Source organism: Lycorma delicatula, chromosome 10 (assembly GCF_047948215.1).
Source record: "Lycorma delicatula isolate Av1 chromosome 10, ASM4794821v1, whole genome shotgun sequence".
NCBI lineage: Eukaryota > Metazoa > Arthropoda > Insecta > Hemiptera > Fulgoridae > Lycorma > Lycorma delicatula.
This window is the reverse complement of record NC_134464.1, coordinates 34,923,706-34,950,443: the sequence shown is the minus strand read 5'-3', so window position 1 is coordinate 34,950,443 and position 26,738 is coordinate 34,923,706. Positions and strand designations below refer to the sequence as shown.

The window sequence follows — 26,738 nt, the reverse complement described above, 5'->3', positions numbered from 1 at the left end:
AACTCATTTTCAGATAAAAAAATAAAACTATCTCTTTTAGGGAATAGATTTTTTAACATGTAGTTATTAAAATGTAAATAGATTTTACTTACGAAAAAAAAAGTAAAAACTCATTTAATTCTTTCCGATCGTATTTCATTTTATTTTAATTTTTGGATCCAACCAAAAACGGCGCCCGTTTAATAAAACGGTAGATAGCGTTAGTTGGCACATATAAACATTTTTTTAGGCGGTTGCTAATCAACACAGCTGCTGTTTTCACCTACCTATTTATTTTTGTATTAATTTTTTTCTTTGTTTTGTTATACAAATAGATTTGAATAACTATATTAACAATTTAGACCGTACTTATATTAAATTCATTTTTTTATATTTCACTCTTAGAATAAATGTTTCATATACTTAGAATATAAATTAGCATATGAAAAAAAATTTCACCAATAAACTTTTTAGTCTTGATTAATTTATTAAGTACACAACATATTCTTCCTTACAAATGTATTCTGAGTATATTTTTTCTTACAATAAAAACAAGTTTTTCACAAAAAAAATCCTTATTCCTTTTAGTATTATTGTAATTTATTTTATATTAATTTATGTCATCAAATAAGCAGTAATATTTTTATTTATCAAACTATGGTATAACATAATAAGCTTTTTCAATTACTCAAAAAAGCTGGTTTGAATTTTGTGAAAGAATACAAATAAAAGTTCAATTCTTCAAGATCTTTTTTCATTGGCAAACATTACAATGTATTACTGCATAGATGTCATACAAGAATTTAACTAAAATAATTATTTTATGTTTCTATATTTTTTAATCAAATTAAGAAATTCCATACATTTTAGTATTTCTATAAACTAAAATTGAAAAGGATAACACCATTCTATAAAAATACGGTATTGATCCCGTGCCAGATTTACCATCAAAAAATTATGATTAAAGTGGTTTCATGTGACCTTCTTTATTATTGAATATAATGCAGCATAATAAGCACGCCAATTTTTTAGGAAATGCAGGAGATATTTAAGTCATAAAAAGGATACCTTGCCCCTGTTTATCTAACTGGCTGAAAATGATCATTACTCTCAGAAAAATCAATTCTGAGTGGTGCTTCTTGTGCTACAGGTGATTATGCGAGATGTGTCACAGCTAAAAACGATTGGGTACATAGTGCAATGAAATAAATTAATTAATATCCCCTTTCATAGTAATATAAGAATAAATTTAACACTGAAAATAAGTTTTATTAAAAAAATAATTAAAAATATTATTGGAAAAACATTAGTTTTCTATTCAGTTAACACAATATTATTATCATCATCATGTCTCTTCATGAATTTAGTTAGATCCCTGCAATCCAGATATGAAGGAATAGAGCGGTTATCCAAAATGTTATACAATTTATTTACTTCTAAAGAATCTTTTATCATATATAAACCCTGTAACAAATACAATACATTATTTTTTTATATAATTAATCTATTATAATATTTATTAATTAATTAACAGTAATATAATTAATATGTCTAATACAGTAATTTAATTAATAAAAATGCCATGCTTCAAAGAATAGGGCCATCGATTTAAATGGTAGAACTTGGTCTTGTGAAACAGGTTTCAGTATTCTGAGTGTAAAATGCCAGAGTAGTCACATACTTTATACACAGTTTTTATTAAATATTTAATAAGTATACTGATATTTTACTCCAAATATCTATCTTCCAAATCTTGAAGCTAATGATGGGTTCAATAAAATCTATGACTATAGTGTCCTCGAAAATAAAAGTTGTGAGATACCAATATCCAATAATTGAACTGTTTAATAAACCAATCCCTCAATGAGCATTCGGTAGTAGCTAACACCAATCATTAGATCAACCAACTGAGTACACAAACATTGCTACTAAAACGTTTAAAAAATCTTACAGTTCTTAGATTTATAGAATTTGTATAACTTTAATTATCTTACTTTAGAAATATCATGAAGGAAACAAACTTACATACTTTTGCAACCTTTACTGACTTACTTCATGATACTAATTATCCACTTAGTGTATACAGTATGTACATAAAGTCATGCAAACCAAAACTGATGCTGATCCTGTCATTGTAGGTTATTATAAAGTCCCTGGAGAGGCAAATATCTTGCTGAGATTGTACTGGAGAAGCTTAAACCCTACTAAGAGGAACTCATTTTCCGTTTTTCTGTGACAGTAGTTGTGCCACAATACAAAAAAACAGTCATTTTCACAATCCCAATGTATATTTATAGTGAAAAATTTATTTATCATTTGGTTTTATTCTGAATGTTTTTATGGTTAATTTTCCTGATAATTTAGTGCCAAATAAATAAAATATTTTTCATTTAGCGTCTAGATTTTATAAAAAAAAGGAACTCTAACTGTAGAGATCATTCATCAGTGAAATGATAATAGTTTGCATGACAAATCAGTTGCTCCATGAAAAGTCACTCAGGAAACTTCTCAACAGATTGAACTTTTGATTAGTGGTGTTCACAATACTAAAAAACTCAAATTACATCCGAACCATAAATTTGGGTAGTCCAAGAACTTGGAGAACAGATGACATCAGATTGTAGTTTTTACAACATTTCATTTGAGATATTGTGTGTGTTTTGAACAATTTTTTTATTCAGGTTGAAGCAGTTTTATTTTTCTGGATATATTAATAGCAAAACAATAGAGTATGGAGTTCTGGGAATCCTCACATTTATCATGAAAGGTCATTGAATGCTCAATTTTATGATAAAGAGTTGTTGGATCAATTTTTTCAAAGAAACATTACGTGCAGAAAATTATTCATAAATATTACTAAATTATAAATAAATATTGAAGAATGAAACTGTTGCTTAAAGTTAAATGCTACATGCCATACTACCAAATTCATCTGAGGAGTTATGTAAAAAATTTTTCGATGACTTTGTAATTTCCAATGGACTGTAGTCTCCACAGTCCTCAGATTTCTCATCACTAGATTTTTATTTATGGGTATTCTGAAAAAGAAACTGAACAACCTGAAAAAACTTCAGATATATTGAAATAAAGTAGAGAAGGCAGCATCTCAACAGCGCAGTAACCTTAAGGAACGTATCACTGAACATGAGAAACTAGTTGATGCTTATATTCCACTTCTTTGAAGTGGATATTTATTCTGACATCAAAGTAGGAAAAAATTTTAAATGTAGTCGGCTTAATTTCCTATAACATATAATTAAACTACTCTTATCGTTATATAATTACAGTTGGTTTTAGATGTAAGTTGTATAAATTGTATAAATAAATAAGATCTTGTACTAAATATATCAATAAAGAACTACTCTAATTCAGGACACACTTTTATCTTATTCAACCCCAAATCCTCTGGTATGACAGAATCTGTGCCGGTCAATTCTTTCCTCTTTCCTTGAGCTTCTTTCCTGAATAAATACCATATGATTACATCAGGAATCATAAAGGTAGTATTATATGTAACAACCCACTAGGTTGGTAGCTTGATCTCCGAGCTTATGGGGTTTTCTGTATCCCTTTCACAGTTTACACAAAATGGCATATTAGTGACTGAGTTGCAGGGACATTCTGTTTCCCCTAGCATTCTCAACTGGAAAAGATGTAAAATGATAAAAATATTAAAAAATGTAGTATTTTGAGACAATATGAAGGAAGGAGTTGAATAAATTGTCTGAGTAGTTATGTGCTGAAAAATATAGCAATTCTTTTTAATAACTAGGAGCTCAGTGAATTAAAAAAATAACATGAAAGAAGAAATATTTGGAGCAGTTCAACGTTTCCACATCTCCTAGACAAAAGTTACATGGTTGATGCAAATTCAAATGCATTATCATCAACTTTGTTTTCCTGTCGTAAAGATTCTATTTTAAATAGCTTTAAAATCAACATAATATGCTTCACCTTCTGTCAAAAACCATTCACAAAGAGCTCATTATCTTACTCTTAAAAATACACCTAAGATATTTAAATAATTTTGTTCTTTTAATTTTCTTATCTTCAATTATGTGTTTCTGGAAGTTCCACTCGTCAAACTTGAATACAATATTATCTGAAGAAAAACAATAGAAAAGTTAGAATAACCCTCCCTCCCTGCAGTATGTATATCTACCTAAATTATTGTAATAGAGGTAGTTTTTTTCTTAAAATATCATACCTCTAAATGAATACACATCAATCCAGGTCCAGTTTCCTGAGGTCCCACAGCTGCTTGATAAGTCACAGCCTCAAACAAAGCATCTAATCCAAGTTTACTAAACCAGTTATCTGTAATAATTTACTGAAGATGGTAAATAAAAATAACTTTTTGTATAAAATACATATTCGAGAAAGTATATATATTTACTACTGGAAAAACAAGTTTATGGTCAATAAAAAAATTATTTTATTTTGTAAGGTGAACAATCAGTTAGGTACACAAGCTTATAAATCTTTAATAAAATATTGAGTAGCAAAAATGTATGTAAATAAAACAAGCTTTTAAAATAGTGCATAAAAATAATATTTTTAAATATATAGAAAGTAATGAAGGAAATTCAAGTAACTAAATAAAGTATAATGAATGAACCTATAGTAGGCAAACATATACTCCAAAATAACATGATTTATGGCAAAAAGTAATGTAATTTGTATTTTCTGAGAACTGTTGATAAATTCGAGAATATCATAATGTAATATAACCTTTCTTCTTTGAAAGTGCGTAAAAGAAAAAAAAATATATGCTTTAAACACGATTCTAATCTTCCCAATGAAAAGCTGAAACAAATAAAGCAAAGACTCTACACATTCGGCCTTGTTTATCACCGGTTACTCTTAAACCGCCCCCTTTGATTGGATCAATAGCTAAGCAATCAGAATACAGTGTTACACTAACCACCAATCACATGTACGAATAAGATTTACCAATCGGAAGTCACTATTTCACACCAGCAATTTGTGAATTGCAATCACAAGAAACTATACATGATTAGGCAGTAAATTTCGACAGTCATAATCCCTGTTTTTTAACAAATCATCCGGTGTGAGTTTAACTTACCAATCCGTATACAGATACATTTGAATGATAAAATACGTATCGCTCTTGAATGTTGTTACAATTTATCATGAAGAACCACAAACCTTTACATATTACCAGACAAAACACTAAGAATCATTCACCCAGCGATTAGTTTTGACCAAACAGAGAGATAATTGAAATCATCATCGTGATATCCGATAAGGATATATTACTCGGAAATACCTTACGGAATATAGCGGTGTTTAAATTGTATTTCCACCAGACAAAGAAGTTAGTCGATAAACGAGGTAATGCCACAAAAATTAATCCTAAGAAATAAGAAATAACCCGTAAAAATTTTTTATACAGTCCGCAAACACTAACACGACTGAATCTCGGTCCCGATATGTTTTTTTTTTAAACAGGACCAACAGGGTTGAGATATTTCGTCTTACTTGGTGATCGCTGGGAAACAATTCAAATATAATAACGATACTAAATATTTTATCTGAAATTTAAAAAATGGTTTTGGACTTACGTATTTCATGTGCATATGTACAGAAAAGTATTTTTAGTTGTGATTTTCTTGAAAGTGTTCATCTCATGGAGAAGGTTTATGTAAACACCTCATTTTGCAGTTAAAGAGCGCCTCTAAATTTTTGTTTTATTTATATATATTTGATTACAAATGAAATATACATTCTCGAAAGCTTATAAAAAATTAAACTGGAGTATGTGAATACAGTAAATGATATGATTACACAGGAACTTTTTTAACGTTTATAATGGTATATCTGTTCTGTTGCTACTGCCAGCCCGCCGGGTTGGTCTAGTGGTTAACTCGTCATCGCAAATCAGCTGATTTCGAAGTCTAGATTTCTAAGGTTCTTAGGAAATCTAGATTTCTAAGGTTAAATCCTAGTAAAAGAAGTTACTTTTATATGGATTTGAATACTAAATCGTGGATACCGGTGTTCTTTGGTGCTTGGGTTTCAATTAACTACAATTTTCAGGAGTGGTCGACCTGAGACTGTACAAGACTACACTTCACTCAGATTCATATGTATCATCCTTTGAAGTAATACCTTACGGTGATTTCAAAGGCTAAACAGAAAAAAAGAGAAAGTTGCTAATGTCACTGATTGATATCATGTTACCAGTCTGGCAAGATAGTTGCTGCAGTAAAAAAAGCTTTTTTCTACTGCAGCAGCAACTTTCTTTTCGGTTAGTGTCATGCAGCGACGTTTCAGAAAAAAATATAGTAAATCACCTTCAACAAGAAAATCAATCTACGACTGGAATAAATAGTTTCAAAACACAAGTTGTCTGTGTAAAAAGAAAAGTGCTGGATGAACTGTTTCACAAGAACAAATTGATTGTGTTCCTGGTGCGTATCAACGTAGCCCAGGCAAATCGACTAGATCAGTAAGACGAGAATTGCAAATTCCTTAACCGACTGTGTGAAAAATTCTGCTAAAAGGTTTAAAATGACACATCATAAATTACAGTTAGTACAAAGTTTAAACGTCGACGATAAAGTCTTACGTAAACATTTTGTGCGGAGTTACAGAAATGTATTGAAAATGACGATGTCTTTTTTATCGCCTATTTTTCGGTAATGAATGTATGTTTCACATTAGTGGAAAATTTAATAGACATAATGTAAAATACGGGGTATAGAAAACCAAACAGAAAGTTTACAACCACATACTCGATTCCCCTAAAGTGAACGTGTTTTGCGCTTTATCTCGTGAAAGGGTGTACGGGCCGTTCTTTTTTCACGAAATGACTGTAACCGGAGTAATTTATCTGGATATGATAAGTGAACGGCTAATGCCTCAACTCGAAGAAGACAGTGTGGCAACTTCGTTTTTGTACAAGATGGAGCTCCCTGGCACTTTCAGGTCAGAAATTATCTGAATGAATGCCTTCCCAGACGATGGACTGGCCGTGCAAGTGAAGAAAACATGGTGTTTATAAGTGTTGGCCATTACGTAGTCCAGACTTAAACGCCTTGGGACTAATTTTTATGGGGTTATGTAAAAGACAAAGTTTTGTATCGCAACTTCCTCTTGATAAAGACGATTTAAAACAACGCACCACAAATGCCGTTGCTACCGTTCGACCGGCATACGCTTGTACGTGCTTGGGACGAATTCACTACCGTATTGATATCGAATATCGTATTGATATTGATATCGTGTTACAAACGTTGCACACTTTAACATTTATAAATGAAAACTTAAAGAATTCTTCTATATAATCATGTAACTAAATCTCAACTCTTAAAAAATAAATTTTTAATAAGCTATCGAAACTGTTTCATTTGTATTCACATATGTATTAAATACGGTCTAATATTATTGTTTTATTAATTACCACACATTGACAGATTTTTAAATACAGAATAACTACTTCGTAGATTTCTATTTTTAAAACAAAAAATCACTTGGCAAATGTATGGTTTTTATATTCAAAACAAACCTGATACTGAATTAGACATTATATTCTGAAATCATAACCTGAAAAAATTGCTGTAATATTTCAATAAACCTTTTACAAATTAATGAAATTCAACAAAAAATTTCAATCCATTTAAAATTTCTAAACAGGTAACGTTTCAGGATAAATTATGTCATCTTACTTTTCAAATGCAAATATATTTTAAAGAGTAAGAATAAAAATACGTGGGTATAAAGTTAATAATTTTTGAAATTGCAGAGGCTAATGTAAGAATGTGTAAAACATTAGAGATTATTTATTTAACAGTTATATAGTACAGTGTTCTATGTATAGAGAACACTATCATCATCCTAATTTGGTTTTTAAAACTGCAATATTTATCTTATAATTTAAAGAGTTGTATTAAAAACTAAGCTGCCTTTTCCACATCCTACAGTTCATCCTTATTAAGCACTACTGGGTGGTTCATTAAACTGATTTTATTGTTATGTGCATATTTTTATTACAAGCATCTCTTGAATATTTTTTTATTGGACAGTCTCTAAAATATTTTAAAGTACTATTACAATGCTAAATATTAAATTAAAAAATCAGTGATTTGTTCTGAAGTATGTTTAATCAAAAAAAGTTAAGAAATAAAATAAAAACGGAAAGTATAGTTATACTTACAACTGAGATTTATGAATTGTAATGAAAAATTTCCAGTGCAATATTTTTTTTCATCATCGCATGTCATGGCAAGTAATGGGTGCAGTTTGTAACTATGTACGTCTGTTAAACTTGGATAATGAGAGAAGTTACCTTCTACAAAATAAAATTATTAATATTTAAATATTTGAACAATCTGAATAAATTTGATTAACAATTAGAAAACTTTTACTAGTATAACTTTATTATTTTATGTTTGCATCATACATGACACAAGTCACTTCTGAAAAAAATGACAGCTATTTTCCAGTATAATAAATGTCCCAAGCCATGCTTGCTAGGTGAATTGAGGCTAAATATACATCAAGCATTTTTCTACATCAAACTAAATATACAGTTGCACACTGAAATGAAGGTGATATTTAGTTCTAAAAATTTTATTTACACTTTGTTCACCATAGCTGTAAATGAACATTTACTCTCAGAGAAACCAATTCTGTATGGTGTCTCTTGTATCTCAAGTACATTATATTTGTCACAATCACAAGGAAGGCTGGTACAAATATGCAACATAACAAATTATGTTCTGCTGCTTGTAGTGAAACAATGCACTATATAATCATTGCTTCAATTTAGCTGAGAAAATACTTATAATTTATTTGAAAAGAGTAAGCAGGTGCAAGCGTAGCCAGGATTTTCTCCAGGGAGGGGTGCAAAAATAAGATGATTTTTTTTTAAAAAATGCAATGCAATGATTTTAATTGAACATTGAAAATGCTAAAAGTAATTAGTTGCAATGCTATTCAAATCTAATTCTTCTTTCAGTACTAGCGTACAAGAGTTCTGGCTAAATCTTGACAAAATTCCTTTGTCAAATTTATTTTTAGATTCCACAACTCTCTTTTTATGCACACTCATCATACAAAGCCTGATAAGCCAATTGTTGACCATAACACAAAGTTTTTACCCTGCATAAGGTGCTGAAGGATCTTTCGATAGCGGACGTTGTGCAGGGCTATGAAAGTGAGATAAGTTGTGCCCGTTTTATGGATGGATAGAACAGATGTATTTCTTTAACTAGTGCAGCTATTTTTATCTCCTTCAGTTCGGTATTTGGCACATGTTTTTCCTTTCCATTGGTTGTACAAAAGTTCAGCTTCACCGAGGAAATCATTCAAATTGTAATAACCACAAAAACTTATAGTTTTTTTAAAAATCCTCATATGTACTATTAGTCATTACATGAGGGTGCAAAGTATGCAATGAGAATGCGAGCTAGTTCTCCTCAGAAAAACGCTGTTCCAGAGACATTAATGAATCTAGGTATGAAATAATTAGTAACATTCTCCAAAACTCATTAAGAGTCTGTGTTGGTGGATTCACATGATGTTTCTGCTGATTTATAACTCCTGGCATACTGAAATCTGTTCCAAGATGCTCGGCGATTGTTTCAGCCTCTGCTATCACACTTTCACTTTCAAAAACCACATTTCCAAGGTGTTTTCTCATGATGTCTGTGATTTTTTTTATGTAATTTACACATTAACGGAAGTCTACAATTGTTGAGTGAAGAGCATTTACCACTGGTTGCAGGAGTGCCGAATGTTTTGCTATGAGACAAACACTAGCAATGAATTCTGATTTTGTAGTAGCGCAGTGCATTTGAAAAGCAGCTTTTCTCGTTGCATTGTTACAGTCTGTTGATAGTTTTTCAAGTGCCATAATGATTTGTACATAATCATTTTTGAATGTGGCAATACTTTTATCTTTTTGAGACCAATGGAGTTTCACAGAGCACTGGTATATTCGGTATGAATTTTTCGGACAAATGGCATTTTCAGAATAATCTTATTTTTTCTTTTATTATGGAGACCATATTTTGTATCACTGCTATTTTGTTTAAATCATTTATAACTAAGTTCAGTTTGTGACTAGCATAGTGAGAGTATAACTATAACTAACGCTCTCATATACTTTTCTCGAAAACTTTCTGGACACCACCATCCTTTCCGACCATACTGGAACACCAATACTTGTCCAACGCACTTTTCTGGATCAAGGCCTACCTTTTCTACAAAGTTGTTAATTTCAGATGTTACAGATTTTGCATCCATGTCAGTTAACTCTACAAAACCTAGAAATTCCTCACGAACCGTTATCTTTTCTTCGTCAAAAAATCTAACCCCCAATGGAAAGTTGCTGTTTCCCTGATATTTCACTGCTCTTGTCTACCAGGATACTGTAAGCACATGCTTTCTTTACATTAGTAGTCATGTTGTCTCTAATGACGTCGCTACATAGGTTGATTATTTCATTTTGAATCTGTGGTGACAAGTAAGTTGCATTTTTTGCACCGTTTTCTATGTGCACTTCTAAAATTTGGTCACAGCATCAATTTTGAATTAGATCAAGTCTTCAAAAAGACCTTCATGATTTTCTTTGCCCCTCAAAGGTAGGTCATGTGTGCCACTAAACATCAGAGTCAAAATTATTGATGCAACAATTTTCTTGTTTGCTTCTATTTCTTGATGGTGAACAGAAATCAGCTATACATCAATGGGTATATTTTCAACAAAACATTTTGCTGCTGTAGCCACCAATTTGTACCACTGAGATGACGTGTGAGATTTTGCAAATTTGTGCATGTCATAGCGAGTAAAGGGCCTCACTACGAAAGAACCCAAAACACCATGCACAGTATTTAGTGGCAACAACACAGAGTACATATACAATGCATCCTTTAATTTCTTAGAATAAGCCAGCCAAGGAGCATAATCCGCCAATCAGCTATATTTGAATTTTCTTTTTAATTGCACAGCATCCTTAGAAAAGTCAAAACTTGGAGTTGGTGACAAACAGTTTTTTAAAACTTCCATTTTTTCACATGAGGTCTACTAAGCAAACATCCAAGCCAGTGATCCACATCATTATCAAAGTACGTTTGACCTGCACACCAGTACCAGATGGTATCGAAGATCCATGACTTTTCACCAACATTCTGCTTTGATTTCTCTTCTCCGCCGCTATCACTTTCGCCACTACTTTTATCTGGTTGCTTCTTCTTCTGTCTCCCTAAAAGAAAATAAGTAACTACTACTACACTTCCCAAAAATATTAAAGCAACTAAAAATTTAGCTTCTGAACAGACTCTCTATTTGAAACTTCAAGCTTAAAAATGTTTTTTATCATCGCCATACAATAATTTTTCAGTTACAGCATTTTGAAAATCAGTAAAAAAATTTTTTGTTTGTGAAAAATGTTATTAACCTAAATATGAGTTGATGAGTTTCAAAAATCATATAATTGCCAATTTTTCCAATTTAGAAAAGTAGACTTTTTCCACTTATACAAAAGTGTGCTAGTGAAATAAATAGAAAAAAACACAAAGAAACTGGTGGAATGGCCAAATCTAACAGGCTGTGGTTGTGTGAAGAATGAAATTAATGTGCACCAACATAGTTCTGATTTGAGATTAGAAATTTTTGTATCAAGATTGTTTAACTAACTTTTGTAGTGATTAAACTTGATCACAACAAAAGTTTGACTACTATGAATTTTGAACCATTCACTATTTATTAGCTATCAAACTTTTAATGTTGTTTATTATTGAATGATGATATTTTTTAATAAACCTTTAATTTGTACAAATTTGTTTCATTACTTGCAACTACAAGAAGTAGCTAGTTGCAAAATCAACCAATTCAAAATTCAAAACCATCTAATAAAGCAAAACTGCTGCCAAAATAGCCAATTACAATTTTTAATCGTTATTTAGAATTATTGGAGTGTGGTACTTATTATTTTCTTATTTAGTATTTATGATTTTTCTTAAAATTTCAATTAATAAAGACACTATCAAAATCACTATTATTACAAACAAAAAACAGTCTTCGCATTTCCTGAACATTTTAGGTTGCTTAATTTGATGGTTCTGTAACTCACAGACTCAAATTAAAATAATACATACCTTTTGTGCTAAAAATGTTTCTAATATCCATTATAGATTGTTATTGTTACAGGATTGTAGTATAGCTCAAATGCGTCAACTCACTCAATTGAGTCACTTGCACTGATTGCAGCGTTTAAATAGGTACTAGAACTTTCCTGCTAAATCCAACCTCAAGTATTCCATAATCTTCAAGTTTTACAACAGACCATCCAGACCTTGAATCCCCAGTTCCCCACTCGTTCATCAGAGAGCGCTCCCACCACAATTCAAACATGATTTCTTGCTGTGCAATACTATTAAAACCCCTGTTGATATTGACCTATAATTTTTTGTTTGACTAAATGTATCAGTGTATGAAAAATGTTGTAGTGTATGAAAAATGCCATAACTGATCAGGATTCAAACCCCGAACCTCTGGTTGAAAGGCTGATTCAGAGATATTTATAAAAATTTTTGTTACTAACATAAAAAAACAACGTGGACCAGTTGATGATATTAATCTGAACTCATATCAGTGCAATTTTTAAAAAATAAATATTTATATCTTTTATCAAACTATGAACATAGGTCCAAATAGTAAACAAACTATTTATAATTTGCTAAATACCACCACTGGAAATTTGTTTCACATTTTCTACTTCATTGTGGCTGACAATATTACTGTTAATATTGCTATTATTATTATTATTATTATTATTATTATTATTATTATTATTATTATTATTATTATTATTCTGATTTTACTTTAAAAAAAACTTGAATAGCTTGAAAAAAAAAACATTTTAATTCATCATCTCATAAAAACTACATTTTGTATCTTAAAAATCCTGAAATTTCTTGATGTCCAGTATTTAAAAAAAAGAGAGCTTTTCGATAACAAGAACTAAAGCAGTACCGATCAAAATACACAGCTAATGCTTGTTAATTACAAGCATAATTAACACTAAACAGTGTGTCAAAGGAAATGACCAGAATTGATAGGATTCGTCTGGTAAGATGACATTAGACGAGATAAAGTGTAATCTTCAATTGCTGATTAATTTTGAAAGATATAAGTTAGATATAAATTAATTAAAATAAGCATTTAGTTGTGACTCTTTATACTCAATAAACTTTTATTTTTACTATGGTACAAATATTTTAAGATATTATTTCACTGTGGTAACATAATTTATTCAGAATAAAATAATATTTTGTGATAAACTTACTTAGATTTAGAGCTGATGTAGATCCATTGGTTTTATTACTTAGACTATTCTGTTTAGATTTTTTTTTACTCATTCGTTTTTGAAAAGTATTACTTTTTTTTTGCACATTTCCTGTTGAGGAGTTAGTAACAACAGGTTCGTTCAAATCTATCTGCAGTAAAACCTTAGAAAATATTTCATTAGCATTTTAAATAGGTTTAAAATTATTTACACAGATACATAAAGTTACATGAACAATACAAAAAATAAAATAAACTTTATTGAAAAACTAATAAAAACTCTTGTTTGTTTGTTAGTTTAATTTATCAGTTATTGTCATGATTTAATACATATATAAATATATTACATATATATTACATGAGCAAACTTAATTTAATCCTTTCTACTAAAACATATGTATATTTGTATAATAATGCATTTTATAACAAAGCAACAGTTACTTAAAATATTTAACTTTTATTTTAAAACTTCTTTTTTACATAATGACAGAGCATAGCTAATTTAATTTTTGCAGCAATGAAATTTTATACAAAACTTCAAATAAACTATCCACAAAAGTAAGAATTAATATATTTATTTAACTTTTTTTTTATTAAAAAATGAAAAAAGAGAAATAAAAAAATTAATTTCTGTTTTGCTTTAGTTACTTTTCTTTTTTAGTAGTGTGTACTAAATTAAAAAAAAAACTCATTATTTGCCCTTTATTTGGCATTGATTTCAAAATATCAAATGAAAGAAAGATTTTTAAAATGTTTCTACCTTTTAAAGCACTATTTTAAAGGGTGATTTTATTATTTTTTTTTAATCTATTTTATTTTACATTTTTTAGTTCTTGTTTTAAATATGGATAAACTTATAAAAAAGACAATCACTATGTAAAAATTATTTGCAAGAACCAACAACAGGAATTCCACTTCTTGATTAAAATAAAAAAAGGATGACAAAATGCTAGCCAGTATGAAGTAAAGTTTTTTGTGAACTGCTGTTTTAATCAATGATATTACATTTACCGCTACTTTTTTAATTTCAATGGCAGAATATTAGGCTATAAATACACTTTTAACAATCAAATAATAACCAGTAGGAAAGAAAAGAAAAATGTCTTTAAATCATCTATCTACACAATGTAATCCATCTATAATGGAAAAACATGCAGCAGGACTGTCAGAGGAATGTCATGCAAAATAAAAAAAGGAATTGGAAACTTTTATTCATATTGCAAAATCAGAATGGTAATGATTATTACACAAGAAATAGAGCTGACACAAATTCAGATAAGATTGAGAATCACCTATTTTAGTATAGTTATGTATGTATTTATAATAACAATCAAACAGTAATTAATAAAAATGCTACATGAAAACCAGAACAATAATTTGAATATATCCAAAAAAATTTACTAGAGTTTTTCCAAACTCTAGTGGTCTGTTAACTACATATCTAAAATATTTTGGCTTTGAATGTTTGTTTTCTTTTTGTTATTGACTACAGACTTGAAGACAGAAAAAAATTCATAAAAAATTAAATTTCTTTTAATGACTTCCTTGTTAGTGGCCATTCTATGAGAATATGTCACTGTTTACTCTATATTCTGTATAATAATCATAAACATTCTGATTTCTCAGTATATAATGTTATATCAAGAACTAAAAAAAAAAACTATCAATTTTTCCTTTCCAAATACTATTTAATAAAGTTATTATTAATGTAGATGGATGTACAACTATTAAAAATTAGAATAATTAGGCCACAATTTCAAATAAGAAAAAATTAGAAATATCACATATTTATTAATTTTTAAAGGAAATTAGTAGTTTGATAAGATAGACAAATTTTAGAGGCAAAATTTCTGATACGTGCAGATCAAAAACACAAATTATCTAAAATTTAGTTTACAGAAAACTGTGAAAAAGTGTTATATCAATGCATTAGTAATTAAAATTGTTGCATACTATTTACATTAAAATCTAGTTAACTTCGGGAACCACATTTAAATTTCATAAAAAGTTTTTGTGAACATATTTGAATTACTATCAATATGGATATGAGTAATTGCCAAATAGGAGTTGGGTTTAATATTAGCTTAAGCATTTTTATAAAAATACACTAAGTATTTAAAAATAACTCTTATTTCACATTTACAGTTGAGAAAAATTATTCATTCTAAAAAATAAAACTTAGTAATCATTAAACAAATGTTAAAAATATATTGAAATGAATAAGAGGTACAAATTTTTTTTTATTATGAACCTTTGGTACAGTACATCAGAATAACTAGCATTTGTCTCTTCCTGTATAGAAACAACTGGTTTGAAGCTTGGGCAAGACAGTTACATTTTATTATTATGTCTCCACTAGACAATCTAACAACAACCATATCTTGGCTTGAGTATTCAGGTCATTCATTTCATGATATGAAAAAAGGAGATTGAATCAAGGAAGTAGAACTAAATATTTATCCTCAGTCTAAAGTTCAAACCTTCATAAATAAAAACCTTCACAATGCAGACAGTTTATATCCTGTGTTTATTGTAATTTAATAAGCAATATTTAAATCTGAAGCAAGTCTGATTTTGAGGAACTCAAGAATACAAGTGGTCAAGCGTATATGCGCACGCGCATACACACATACACACAAAGTATCTAATTTTCAATAAATATTAAAATATAACATCTAAATAGATGAGTATTACCTGATCCTCAATCTTTTCTAAATATTTTAAATAACTGAACCTTCTGTCAAAATCTTCTGTCTGAGTTAATGGAAATTTTTTTAAAATGTTTGCTAGCTCTATAACGCCATAATCTGATATAATATTTTTAGCAAGAGATAAAAATAGAAGAGTAATATTGGTTCTTAAACTCTGTAAAAAAAAACAAGCAGTTACAAAATAATAATAAATAATCTTTCAATACATTATTAAACAACAAAATATATTTAATTAATGTTATCCATAAGTTAGAATTAAGGATGAAAATAATTAAAGATCTTACCTAGAAATTAGTATTGACATATAATTCTAATTCCAAAGAGAACTTTTGAAATCTGTTGTTTTTAACACTATCTATGAAGCAAAGCAGTAAAAGTTTTAGCTTTTAGTTAGATAAAAGTTTTATTACATTTAAAAGTAATTTGCTACTTATCCATTCATTAAAATATCTATAATGCATTATTTTATGTACTATATTATATTCACAGTTCTGTATAAATATGTATATTATTAATAAAATAAAATAAAATTATTTTAAAGGTATTACATAAGAACGATGATTATATTTTGTGCAATATCTTTCCTAGAATAGTCATCAAGAATTACTCATTTATTTGTTCTCAATGTAAAAAGGAAAATAAATTTATAATCCTTAATATTATATGATATACAAAACACATTATTCAGAAATATGAATAAGTAAACTCAAAAACTTGCGAATAAAATCATCAAAATGTTTTAAGTTCATCAGTAGTTTCTTTTAATTTATTTTGTTAACCTTACTTTCATGCACTTTAAATCATAATCATGATCAAAAGGTTTGATTTAATTTTCTCTTTACTTGAAAGTGAGGAGGACAATTTTATTTTTTATAAATGTCATTATTGAGAGTATAAAACTGTTGAAAGAGGCTGCAAAGAACATGATGTAACTTCAGTCATACATTACTCCATTAAGATTTTTCTGTATTTTAATTAACAGGACCAAGGTCGAAGGAAAATTCCTCCTGAGGCTACAATACCTGTATTTATGTTGATAAATAAAACAGCCATCTTTATGCGAGATCTTTAGTTGATTTTAAGTTAATGACAAAAGTGTTTAACTGCTAAATGATTTTCCAGTCTGATTTATCAATTTTATATCACATTGACATAATCATATTGATATAATTTAAATCAAGTCAACATAAATATCATCAAGTTATAGTAATGATTATAACTATTCTGAAGGTAACTGAAATTTAATTTTAAAATTAATTTTTTTTTATTAGAACAGTATAATATAGTATAAATGAAATTAATATTACAAGTTTAAATTATGGATTGATACTGTTGTATCAACTGCACTGGATGATGAGAGCTTAAATGGCATAGATGACAACATAGAAATAACAGAAAGTTATGTGAAGAAATCAGTGATGTTAATCTAATTTTAAAAACATTAAGTAAATATTTATTTGATGCAGAGGAAAAAATAAATCAACTGCCAATTCAAAATTTGAAAATTAATATTTATAGAAGAAAAAATAATAAAATTAAAAAAATAGAGTTAAGAAACAAGGAAATCCAGGGAATAAAATCATTAAGGTTAAAAACAGAAGAAATCAAAGATAAGCTGATAAATACATACACTAAAATTTGTAAAAAAATAATTTATTCACTTACAGAAAAGCAAATTACCATGTAAGAGAAACATAAATTTTGTTAACACTAGAAGACCAAATGTTTCTGTGAATAAAGTACCTTTCACACAGACATTTGTACCCTGGGAGACACTAAATTGTCTCCAAGGGTAAGTTCTCCTTTACAAAAGACTTACAGAAGTCTAACAAGATCTCCAAATTTAGGAGATTATTATCCCTTTCAATAACTTTTTATTATTACCTAATAATTAAGGTACAATCCTTACAGATGAATGTGTGGCAAACTCTATAAATTGTAATTAATATAAACCTTTGAATCTTTGAATATGGGCAAACACAGCAAAATATAATGATTGTCTACTCCTCTAGGTAGCTTCTGCTCTGTTCTATCCACAGGGTGATAAATGTTCTGTCCATAGGATAATAAAATTCTTTAGATGATTTGTGAAATTCCAGAAGGGCAGTCAGAACTTAATTTATCACTAACAGTAGTCAAGATTACTTGCTCTCTGATTTCATAGTAATGTAAAGCTACTAGATATATGGTTATTATTCAGATAATTTCATATTATTCATGGTTTTCAAATTAACAAAACTGTATAAATAAAGGTTTTTATAAAAATTATTGATAGGGTAATATATTTGAATATTACTCTACGAGTGATGAAAAATGTACACTTAACCATAGGCACAATGGCAGACTAGAAATTATTAAGAACTTATTTTTGCATTGTCTTTATATCTAGGATTACATCAACAATTGCATGGGATAAGGTACAACAAGAATTTAAAAAAATTTTGTTTTTTGATTAGTGGATTCCTAATGCACACCATTAATCTTTAGTATTGGTATATTTCCTGAGAAGTTCAAGTATTCTATGTTGAAGAATCCTATTAAAAAAAATTAAATATCAATATCTCCAATTTTAGATTAATAGAAACCCTTCAGTATTTTCTAAGTTATTTGAAGAATGAAAATCAATATCATTAGTCATTAGCCATGTGTGTTTTAATAACTGCAATGTTTGGGGGTTTTGAACTGACTGTGGAATGTAGTAGCTGTTTTATATGAACTGTCTAAGATGTTTGAATATGTAAATCATGATTTGCTACTGAAAAATGTACAGATTTGTAATATATAAGGAATTTTTAATTCTTGGTTGAATTTATTAAAAAATAAAAAAGTGTTTTTTATTAGTGTTATGTAGTCTATTATTACATGAATTTTTAAAAAGTATTATATACAAATTAAAAATATTCTATCTTTTCTGGGTTAACTATTTATTTGCCTTTATTTTAAAGACACTAATAATATTTACTTAAATGTAATTCTCCTTTATATGCTTAGTATACATGTTAGTCTTTCTTGGCAAAGCACTCTTTTTGTTTTCTTTTTCATTTTTTTTGTATAATTTTCTTTTTATTAAGTTCACTGTTAAGATAAGGTGCAAATGCTGAAACAGCTTTTTGTTCTTATAGGTGCTGAATTTCCACATAAAATTTTTAAATTGAAGGGTTATTCTATTTATTTTATCTATTACAGTAAGATGAAAATCTAAGAACATCATTTGAAGTGTATTTGAATTAGTATTTGAAATAAATATATTTATTAATAATAGTATTTTGTTTTACACATTGTACTTATACTTATTATTATAAATTTCTAAATTACTTGTGGAGATAAATAAATACATTTATGTATACTGCGTTGTTATTTTATAATTTTAGGTTTTAATGTGCTCTTGTAAAAACGTATAATATTCTTACACTTGGAAAAAAGCGGGTCTATGGCCCGCCGCGAAAATGTTACACGGTTTGTTTCATTACACATACATGATTTTGTTAAACTTTTTGCGAATTGTAACTAAATAACGTTCATGAATTTAGCATGCCAATAATAAAAAAAAATTACAATGAAAAGCTTCAAAATCCTGGACATTTTTAGCTGTTTGTTGAGTTGTGATTTTTAATCCAGTTCTAACTCCAATGTTTTCCTTTTTTATCCCCAAAACAAAAACATAAATTTAGATAAATCGTTCGTATAAAGAAGTATAAATCGTTTAAACGACTCAATCGTTCGAGAAGTATAATTCATTCGAACGAATGAATCGTTCGTGCGCTGCGCGAAACTGCCCGGCGCACACGTGTCCGCGCCAATGGCAGCTAAAATAAAAAGTAGGCACATACACAAACAAACACCATCCATTTTTATGGGAAAGAAGATATATAACTGACTGCAAAAAATCAGGTTTCGGTAGGTGTAATTATATATATATGTAATCATAATTAAAAAAAAAAATATTTACCAAAACTAATGACACAAGACCTTCATCATGTATTGCATTTCCATTAAGGCAAAGAGATTTTAATTTTGGAATTTCTCCATCTTGATATGCTAACACTTTAGCAATCATTTTTGCTCCAAAACAATCTATTCTACAATGTCTGAGCGATAAATGTTCCACTCTAAATTAAAAATAAATGTAAAATATGAATTTTATATATATCCTTTTTAATAAGAAATCAAATGCTATGTTCTTTTAACTACAAAAACTTTTTTTTTAAATTCTTTACAGTAAGGATATACAACAAGTATATACTGAAGTACAGTATCCTACGAAAAAACGGGTAAACAAGCTGTCATGTGATTAGAAATGTTTTTATTTGATTGCATAGCTTTCCTATTGCTTCAATTTTAAAAATAACCAAAATCTGAAACATCTTAACTTCAAACTAATCTGTTGTTTACAAATAAAGTGTTTAGAAATGACTTAATATTTAAAATAGAATCTAAAAATATTCAAATGTAGTACTTTCATCAATGATTAAACCTTAAATCTTGTTTTAGCTCTTTTCTAAACTTTTCCCAGATCAAAACATATTACATTCGATAATATGTACTATAAATCAAGGCAGTAGTAGTAAAAAGGTAATTACAAACAATAAATAAAAATATATACATATGAAAAACTTAATTTACCATAAGTAAGTTTGGTAAAAATTATAATTAAATTAATGTCCAGGTATAAAAATCTCTGTGGTGGAGTGGTAGCATCTCAGCCTTTCATCCAGAGGTCCTGGGTCAAATCCTGGTCAGGCATAGCATTTTTCACATACTACTAAATTCCATTTCCATATCCCATGCACATGCTTTAAGCTTGCGTGATATCAAGTAAAATAAAGTAATTTTTCAGCTATAATTTGTTTAGTGATTATAATAAAGATATACATTATTTTTTTCATTTAATCTTCTGTTAGCTACACATCAGTTCAAATGGTCAGAATTCCTGATTCAAGAAGAGGTTTTTGGGTTATACATTGATACATTCTTGCAAAGTGTCAGTGACTCCTCATACTAGTTTAATTCTCTTTTTTCAAAAAAATTCTTAAATCTGCCATATAAATGACACTGATGACATTAAATTGTGGTTACATGGATGGTAGAGTATCAAAACTACTTGTAGTATCCGTACAATTTCCATAGCTAAAGTGTGAGCATTGATTTTATTTTCTTATATTGCTATGAAGTTATGGAACAGAAATAATTTTTTCAATCTGTTTAGTCTGGAAAAGATTGTGAAATCATCTAGAATTCACTTTAAATTGACTTGGTCTCAATATTTTTCTAAACTCCCAACATTTATTTCAAGTTTTTCAGAGATTTCTCTGTTATTTGCCGATTTTCTTAAATATATATTTCAACTTCAGTCTATTGCTTTCATTAATTGAGGCTCTTATCCAGAGAGCATGTAGTTCATTTACAGTTCCTTAAACTCAGCCTACGAGAGAGAGAGGGAAAGAAAGGGACAGACAAATCCCTACACTGAATTTTAAGTGTAGCATTAATTTGAGTTGGAATAACCCTTCTTTTATTAAAGGTTTAATAATAATTAGCAGTGAAATACTACTTTGACCCTCTTTTCCAAACATATTGATCACAACTCGTAATCTAAGGAGAAAACTTGAAAGGAATCAAAACTGGGGAGAGAAAGACCAGCCACCTCCTATTGATAACAAGTTCAGACATGTATGCGTTTTTCCAAATAATCATGTCTATTATGTACATGTTATAAAAGGAGTATATGAATATTGCTATTTATAAATTTTACTGTATATTGTCAAATTTGAATAGTAAGTAATATTAAGTAGTCAACAAATATGTTTTCTGTTTCATTTTTGTCATTATGGTTGGCGGTGGTATTAAATTTAAAAATATAAAGGTTTGAAACAGCATACCAAATAAAATTTCAATATAGTAACATTTTTTTAAAAATCTTATTTAAAAATTATTCCACTGATTTTATGACCCCCAGTTAAGTGACTGCTGCTGTTATTTTCCCACTAACATCAGCTGTTTGATTGATGGTTGGTGGAATTTTTTAATTAGACAGACGTGTATTAAAGATACAGAATTAAAAGCAGACCATAAGTATAATGGTAAAGTCACCGATACACTCCTTCAGAAAGTAAATGAAAACAAGTATAAAGAAAACAAATTCATCACACTGACATACAAACAAAAGCTCAGAGAAAATAGCACATAAATTTAAAAAAAATCTGGATAAAATGTAGCAATAATAATAAAAAACAAATAATTACAAAACAGAATAACAAAAAAATACAATGTCTCAGGAATATATCAACTTTTTTGACCTTACAATGTTCTGCATTGATTAAACAGAAAACAATTTTAAATAAAGAGATAATGAATACTAAAAAAGCTCTGCATAGTACAGAGTCATCATTTGCTAACCATTTCATTGAGACAAGTCACAAATCCACCAATATTAACAACATTCTTCATATCTGACATACAAAAAAGAAATTATTACAATAAATAGAAATTATTAATAACTTAAATAGAAATTTAAATAACTTTAAAAAAAAACATATTTTTTATACAGTTTTGATGTGGTTTGCTGTTCTGATTGTTTGTATTTTAAATTAAAAATATTTTTTTCAAGCAATAATGGAAAGTACAATATATTACATATAACTTAATATATAAATAATTTATAATAATATGTAATGACCAAATCAGACTAAAGAATTATTCCAATTACAGTTCAGAAATTGGTTTTTGTAAAATATGGCAGATGATACCATCATTCTGATCTGAGAATAAAAGATAATTGAACATCAATAGTCATAAAAATAAAAACAATGGTAAAGTGTAATTCAAATCCAGCTAAAAATAATTATAATTATTATTATTTTAAATTATTATGACTTCAGACATTCAACATGTATATTCCAATTAGGAAGATGAGATGAGGTAAATGATAATGAAAAATCTGATATGGATAACATGACTTCCTTGTATGTCGATTAAATTACTTTTATACATTTTTTAAAATAAAAATTACATAAAATTTTATTTTATTAAAAACATTATTGAATTATTATTCATTGAAAAACTTTTTTTACAATGACAGTTTAATAATTATTAATAAATCAATATATTTAACTTAAAAAAAAAAATGTTTAAAAAAAGGAGATGAAGTCTGCTTCGAACCGATATGCCTTTCCCTAAGATTCAAATATTTCATTAATTAAAATTTTATTTGGCTATAACTCTGGAACCAGTGAAAATGAGTACCACTTATAATATATCATTGAAAAGCTCTCAATGAGGGCTTATTATTGCACAGTTAAGAAAAAGCTCAAAATCCAAATTCTTTTGATTTTGGGCTTTTTTGGACAGTTCAGTCAATTGCAATCAAAAGGGGAGGTACACAACTAGATCTTTCAACATTCCTAAATCCAAAATTTCAACATCCTATGGCTAATTGTTTTTGAGTTATGCAAGATACATACAGACGTCATGCCAAAACTAGTCAAAATGGATTCAGGGATGGTCAAAATGAACAATTCCATTGAAACTTGAAAACCAACATTTTTCACGATTACAATGCATCCTCTTTACTTCATACTAGAAAGTAAAAATACTAGATCATTCCCAAGAACTGAACTGAACTCAAAACCAATTGATCTAGAAGCTGACCTGCTATCCATTAAACTCACTGGTTGGCTAGATTTAACTGTATTTGAATCTTTAAATATATTATAGTGCAGTTATTATTCTTAATTAATAGCAATAATAATTATAAGATGAAAATAACACTTAATAAAATGAATGACTAATTTAATTTACCCAGTTGATTTTATAAGAAGATAAAAATTTTGTTGTGGGACTGGATTAAGATCAAGCTTAACATCCGTAACACTTTTACTGGATTTAAGAAATTCACTTAGAGTAGTAATATGAGATGCTGTGAGATTGCAGTCAATTAAGCTGTAAAAAAGGAAACAAGTAAATCGTACAAAGTAAAAAATGTATGATTAATAAATAAATATATTTACCATATATCCATGAGGACTATTTTTTTATTTTATTGATGAGTCTGACAATGTAACAGATATCACTAGTTTCATTTATTCATTTAATTTATTTTTATTTATTCATTAATTCCACTTATAGTTATAGTTAGCCATCTCATGGGAAAGTTAACAGTTAAGACCTGACCAAACCAGTTACATTGTAATACTAACAGCACCATAACATTGCCCTTATCTATCTTTCCTGTTGATGGGTTTTATTTAATTGTATATTCTATCCTGGCAATCCATGAGTGTAACTAGTTACAGTATGACACTCATTACAGAAACAAGAGCAACTGTACAGGCCCCGATCAACAAGTCGCATCAGATATCTAGACTTCCAGAATATTGTAAGAATTCATGAAAAAGATTTTATTTCATTCATATAATCTTAAGGCCATAATAAAAAAAAATATATATATATAATCATTTTTAATGATAAATCAAGTTTATAGTTAATAGATTTTTTGTAATTATGACAGATATTTTAATTGGTTCCGACTTAACTTGATGACATTAAGCTGCTGTTTTACTCTGCAATTCAAGGTGAAGTTACTGTTTGCAGTTTGTTAAGTTAGGTCATATAATTAGAAAAGAATTGAAGATTTTATTAGATTTAAGTTTTTTGTTCTTTTTAGCTACTGTGTGTTTTTTACCTCAGGTAGGTTCTCATTAATTATTTTTTTGTGTGTATGTGGAATATTTAGGTTATTAAATTACAAAATTTCATACCACAAATATACCATTATAAACAAAATCATAGGTAATCTACATACATACAAAGAAATAAAATAAAATGTTTATGTCTTATTAGAGATTATTTTTTTAATTAACATCCAAACATTATGAAATATAAAATATTTGTAAGTAATTACTAAATAAATGGAAATGCTATAGTTAAAGTCTAACTTTTGATCATATTTTAACTGCATGTGTATTCTTAACCCAAAAGAAAAATGTTGGAAGACTAAATTGGAAAAACAATTGGAAATTGAAAACTATTGGAAAACAATAGTTTCTTTGCTAATCATACCACTTGTATTGTTTATATGTAAAAACGTACAACAGATTCAACATATACCTCATTACATTGTGTTATAAGATTAAAATTTCAGAATCTATACAAAGAGAAAATCAAACAATAAACCAGTTTTTCATTAACATAAATGAAATTATATTCTTGAGTAGTCTTTACATTTTAAAACAAACATCCATAATTTATCATTTATATATTAATTTTGTAGTGAACATTATCTGACAATGCACTAATCATCAGATAGTAATTTATAAATGCGAGAAGAGATAAAAACTACTTATTGTTTCATAAACTTGACTTAGTAAATCTGTCTATTGCTACCTAGGGTTTCACTTGTAATAATTTGAGTAAAACTTTAAAATAATTAAATATTAAATGATTCACCCTCAAAATACCAGTACTTTTTCTTCTAAAAAACCTTTTGGGGTTAATCTCCATTCTTTAGTAGAATTACCAGTAACAATGTTGTTAAAAGAATGTGAAATTTCTTAAGTGTATAATTGAATAATATATTCAGTCTACAAGTGTATTGAATTTCATTCATTAATATGTTGTTTTTGTTAATATTTATGTGTTTGTAAATTTACATCTGTTCAAGTATGCTAAGATTTTCTTTTTCAGTATTCAAAAATTAGGATTCTTCAACAATACAGAATTTTCAAACAGAAAATTTAACAACAACGTACCAAATGATCAGATCAAACATATTATTTGAATACTTATTTAAGAGGGTTTTCTTTAAACACTGGTAAAATTAACTACAGATACCTAACTCTACCGAAGGTGTTGTTAATTAGTTACAAAAAAAATCCTGTACAAAAATAATTTTGGTTATTTAGAAATATTATCATATTTCATCATACTGTTCAACAAACCAAATGAAACTTAAAAAAAAATAATTTTATCTTATTATTTTAATAACAATAAAACATATTTTAACGAAGAAGGTGAACTAAGTGAAAAGATATGAGCAAAAATGTCAGCCATACTTGCTAAGAATAAAATGTGGAAAAAGCTGATACTGAGATCTAGAAAAGCCTACAAGCTAAGTAGAAAATGTTATTAATTTACTAAGACGATATTTATAAATAGAAAAATTATTATAATTAATTTTTTAGTAGTTATAACTACAACAATTTGTGGCTTGAGACACATATTTTCCACAATTAAAATTAAAGCAAAACCCCTTTTTTTGGGAAGAGATAAAAAGGTTATTCAGAACTTCTTGACCTGAAACATAAAAAACAAGATTTTTTATTTTTCAACTTGTCACCTTGCAATTCGATACACTTAGACCAACTTGTTACCAATGACTTACCAACTTGTTAACATGAGTAGTAAAATGCGATTTGTCTAACTACAAAATATGCAATCGCCTCAGATTTTCCTCGTCATTTGAAGTGAATCCTTGTCCAGCAAGTCATTTCTACTTGTGTATTATAACGGTGCCAGCATTGTTGGGAGGTTATAACCGGGGCGACTGGTGGCGAGTTAAATAATAAGTAAATAAAATTATAAATGCAATCTAATCAAACTAACCTACGCTCGCTAACCTTGACTAACGAGCGTAGGTTAAGTTTGGTTAGATTATATTGATAACCCATCGGGTTGGTCTAATGGTGAACGCGTCTTCCCAAATCAGACGATGTGGGAGTCAAGAGTTCCAGCGTTCAA

General features: G+C 28.3%; 1 protein-coding gene across 1 annotated transcript; it reads right to left on the bottom strand.

Annotated features, from left to right (window-relative positions):
* Positions 1 to 1,293: 1,293 nt before the first annotated feature.
* LOC142331711 (uncharacterized) lies at positions 1,294 to 23,935 on the bottom strand. The gene is made up of 6 exons (XM_075377751.1): positions 23,802 to 23,935; positions 15,988 to 16,158; positions 13,295 to 13,457; positions 8,159 to 8,293; positions 4,187 to 4,296; positions 1,294 to 1,443 (listed from the first exon to the last, which is right to left on the bottom strand). Exons 3-6 carry the CDS (start codon positions 13,365 to 13,367, stop codon positions 1,294 to 1,296), a joined length of 468 nt encoding a protein of 155 aa, XP_075233866.1. The 5' UTR covers positions 13,368 to 13,457; positions 15,988 to 16,158; positions 23,802 to 23,935.
* Positions 23,936 to 26,738: the final 2,803 nt, after the last annotated feature.

What these genes read in the sequence shown, in the direction of transcription:
- LOC142331711 (XM_075377751.1), bottom strand. Translation starts at nt 13,367, where the DNA reads ATGAGTAAAAAAAAATCTAAACAGAATAGTCTAAGTAATAAAACCAAT. An exon ending in ACAATTCATAAATCTCAGTT is followed by an intron (nt 4,297 to 8,158) that starts GTAAGTATAACT and finishes AAATTATTACAG; the next exon opens with ATAACTGGTTTAGTAAACTT. An exon ending in TGATGTGTATTCATTTAGAG is followed by an intron (nt 1,444 to 4,186) that starts GTATGATATTTT and finishes TATTTGTTACAG; the next exon opens with GGTTTATATATGATAAAAGA.